Genomic DNA, 4,069 nt, shown 5'->3' on the forward strand with positions numbered 1-4,069 from the left:
TTAACCTCAACATGTTTTTGGACTGTGGGAGGAAGCCGGAGAACCCGGAGAGAACCCACACTGCACAGGGAGAACATACAAACTCCATGCAGAAAGATCCCGGTGTCCTGACGAACCGGCAACCTTCTTGCTGCGAGGCAACAGTGCTAACCTCCGCTTCACCTTGCAGACGATGGGACCCGTAAAGTAATATTTTGTTGAACAACCCTTTGAGCCAATCGCTGCAATCAAGTGTGTTCTGTAACTCTCAATCAGACTTCTACACCTGTTGACAGGTATTTTAATTTTGGCCCACTGCTCATCAGCAAAGTGCTCTCATTTGTCCGGGAGCACTCTGTTTTTTAGACATGCTGCATCCTCAGGCTTGCATGTTTGTGGTGACTTATTCATTCTGCAGCAGGATAATGAGCCTAAACACACCTCGAAAGCTTATTGGATCATTGTCAGATCACACTGGGATAACACCGATTATCAGGTTTTGTACAAACTTGCAGAGTGGCTTGTGTGTGGCTTGAGTGTCTTAGAAGTAAATGAGGGCACAGCAAACACTAAGACATTCTGAACTCTATGTATATTCATTAGAGATTAAACTTTTCTCTCAAGTTGTGAGGATGACATTTGTAATCACAGACTCTGTGTTAAATTTGAAACAAGTACATACAATGTTGGATTCCTGTATATGCTACTGCAGAGTTCTTGCAACAGCACCTGGTCACTCAGAGGTCAACAAACAAACAGAAGGTGTAGGTCCAGGTTTCCAATGCCCCTGGTGAGTTATGACACCATATTCTCCTTAAGATGACAGAATAAGTTAGAACTTTGATGCTCATGTTAAATACCAGAAACTCCAACTGTAGGTTAGTGGAATCTGTTACACCCCCTTTTGTCCACATTCATATACAGTAAACATGGATCTGTTGGCATGTTTGATGAAGTGTGACATCTCTGGTGGGTGTTCAAAAGTTACAAGCTCTCCACAACTAGGTTGTCATCATGCATAATAAAGATGTCTCCATCATAAATGCCTGCAGGACAACCATCCTGGACCAGTAGTTCCATCTTTCTTCACTCACTTGTCAGTATCTACTCACACCAAGTTTGTCACCAACTTAAAAGCCTTCCAACCCTTTATTACACATCTATTAGCATGATGCAGTCTACCAGAGCACAGTGTCAAGCAGCAGTAGAGACAACAATACTGGAGACAAGTTAAAAATCTAAATCTTGCTTTAGTGAAGAACTTTGGTGTTCACTATGTGGAAAACTGCTCAAGTTAATTCCACACTCAGACAAAGACAAGTGATCACAGACAAAGGAAAACCAGTCACATTGGTTGTCCTTTGTCCCTTATCTGTCCTGTAGAATAGAATATTTTTCTATTGATCCCCATTGGGGGATATTTACATGCCACAGCAGCATCCAAAATATATAGAAGAAAAGTACTAGGAAATAACAATTAAGTAATAAGATAAGTATATACACAAGACGACAAAAATATACAATTGAATGAAAAAAATAAACAATATTTACACTGAAAAAGTAACAGACTTGTGCAAATTTTCAGTGCAAAAGTGAATTTTGACCATTTGCTCATTTTGTCCGTTTGGTGAACATCAGCCAGTGATGTCACGGTTTGACACACAAAGGATCAGACAAAAGACTCGACCACCAAGAAGTTGAATTCAACGAATCACAATTTATTACAAATAATGATACAGGACAAAAATGACGAACTAAAATCCCCTAAAGAACCAGCGAACTAAACTACTGCTAACAAATACAAGAAATTTCACAAGACGTCCTCTAGAGGACGACGAACTATACTTAGGAATTAATCAAAACTTACCGCAACGAATACAAACCTATAAGTAATGACAACTGGTTGAGTAGGCGAGAGATAAGGCTGACTACAGTACAGGGAGCTAGAGAGGGGGGGACACAGGTGGACCAGGTGACTCCAGCAGAGGGGCACAGAGGATACGGAGGACTGGAGCCACAGGAATCAACGGAGAGGAATCAACGAAGAGGAATCAGGAACGAAGAATGGATCACGGGTTGGCAGCGAATGTGGCGAAACTGAAGCACATGAGAACAGTGAGAACAGGAATCAAGAGCTTGCTGGTGTCTTTAGTACTGCATGCAGGTCTGGTGAGTGAATGGCAAGCCACGCCTCGCCGCAGCTGGAGCAATCGGCTGGTTGCGATTCACAACACCTGCTCACTTGTCCCTCCGGCTTGTTGCATAGGAAAAGATGAAGCAATACAAGAAACGCTCCACTAGGTGGAGCCAAAGGCGGAGGGCATGTCAAGTGATGCTGATGTTGTACAGTCTCATTGCAGTTGTGAGGATGGCCTGTGGTAGCGCTACTTCTTGCAGGGAGGACGTCCAAGTCTGCTGCTGAAGGAGCTACTTAAAGCCCCCACAGTCTCATGCAGCGGGTGAGAGGGNAGTCTACCAGAGCACAGTGTCAAGCAGCAGTAGAGACAACAATACTGGAGACAAGTTAAAAATCTAAATCTTGCTTTAGTGAAGAACTTTGGTGTTCACTATGTGGAAAACTGCTCAAGTTAATTCCACACTCAGACAAAGACAAGTGATCACAGACAAAGGAAAACCAGTCACATTGGTTGTCCTTTGTCCCTTATCTGTCCTGTAGAATAGAATATTTTTCTATTGATCCCCATTGGGGGATATTTACATGCCACAGCAGCATCCAAAATATATAGAAGAAAAGTACTAGGAAATAACAATTAAGTAATAAGATAAGTATATACACAAGACGACAAAAATATACAATTGAATGAAAAAAATAAACAATATTTACACTGAAAAAGTAACAGACTTGTGCAAATTTTCAGTGCAAAAGTGAATTTTGACCATTTGCTCATTTTGTCCGTTTGGTGAACATCAGCCAGTGATGTCACGGTTTGACACACAAAGGATCAGACAAAAGACTCGACCACCAAGAAGTTGAATTCAACGAATCACAATTTATTACAAATAATGATACAGGACAAAAATGACGAACTAAAATCCCCTAAAGAACCAGCGAACTAAACTACTGCTAACAAATACAAGAAATTTCACAAGACGTCCTCTAGAGGACGACGAACTATACTTAGGAATTAATCAAAACTTACCGCAACGAATACAAACCTATAAGTAATGACAACTGGTTGAGTAGGCGAGAGATAAGGCTGACTACAGTACAGGGAGCTAGAGAGGGGGGGACACAGGTGGACCAGGTGACTCCAGCAGAGGGGCACAGAGGATACGGAGGACTGGAGCCACAGGAATCAACGGAGAGGAATCAACGAAGAGGAATCAGGAACGAAGAATGGATCACGGGTTGGCAGCGAATGTGGCGAAACTGAAGCACATGAGAACAGTGAGAACAGGAATCAAGAGCTTGCTGGTGTCTTTAGTACTGCATGCAGGTCTGGTGAGTGAATGGCAAGCCACGCCTCGCCGCAGCTGGAGCAATCGGCTGGTTGCGATTCACAACACCTGCTCACTTGTCCCTCCGGCTTGTTGCATAGGAAAAGATGAAGCAATACAAGAAACGCTCCACTAGGTGGAGCCAAAGGCGGAGGGCATGTCAAGTGATGCTGATGTTGTACAGTCTCATTGCAGTTGTGAGGATGGCCTGTGGTAGCGCTACTTCTTGCAGGGAGGACGTCCAAGTCTGCTGCTGAAGGAGCTACTTAAAGCCCCCACAGTCTCATGCAGCGGGTGAGAGGGGTTGTCCATGATGGATGTGAGCTTTGCTAACATCCTCCTCTCACCCACCTCCTCTATGGGGTCCAGGGAGTAGTCCAGGACAGAACCGGCCCTCCTGACCTGTCTGTGCTCCCTCCTCCCCACCAGACCACTGCATAGAAAAGAGCAGACGCCACCAGAGTGTTATGAAATGTCCAGAGCACCGTCGTGCACACTCCAAAGGACCTCAGTCTCCTCAGCAGGTGGAGACGACTTTCCCTTTCTTGTACAGAACATCTGTGTTGTTGGACCAGTCCAGTTTATTGTTGAGGTGAACACCCAGGAATCTATAGGTCTCCACCATCTCAAT

At 44.0% G+C, this 4,069-nt stretch overlaps 1 protein-coding gene across 1 annotated transcript in view; it reads right to left on the bottom strand.

The window, feature by feature from the left end:
- Positions 1-3,750, bottom strand: part of LOC103373392 (calpain-1 catalytic subunit-like) — a 13,977-nt gene extending 10,227 nt beyond the window's left edge. The window contains exon 1 of the mRNA XM_008303265.1: positions 3,718-3,750. Coding sequence (XP_008301487.1) covers positions 3,718-3,750 — 33 coding nt within the window. The remainder of the gene's footprint in view (positions 1-3,717) is intronic.
- Between the last annotated feature and the right edge of the window lie 319 nt (positions 3,751-4,069).

The sequence above is a fragment of the Stegastes partitus genome, unplaced genomic scaffold, assembly GCF_000690725.1.
Source record: "Stegastes partitus isolate 25-593 unplaced genomic scaffold, Stegastes_partitus-1.0.2 Scaffold1967, whole genome shotgun sequence".
Taxonomy (NCBI): Eukaryota; Metazoa; Chordata; class Actinopteri; family Pomacentridae; genus Stegastes; species Stegastes partitus.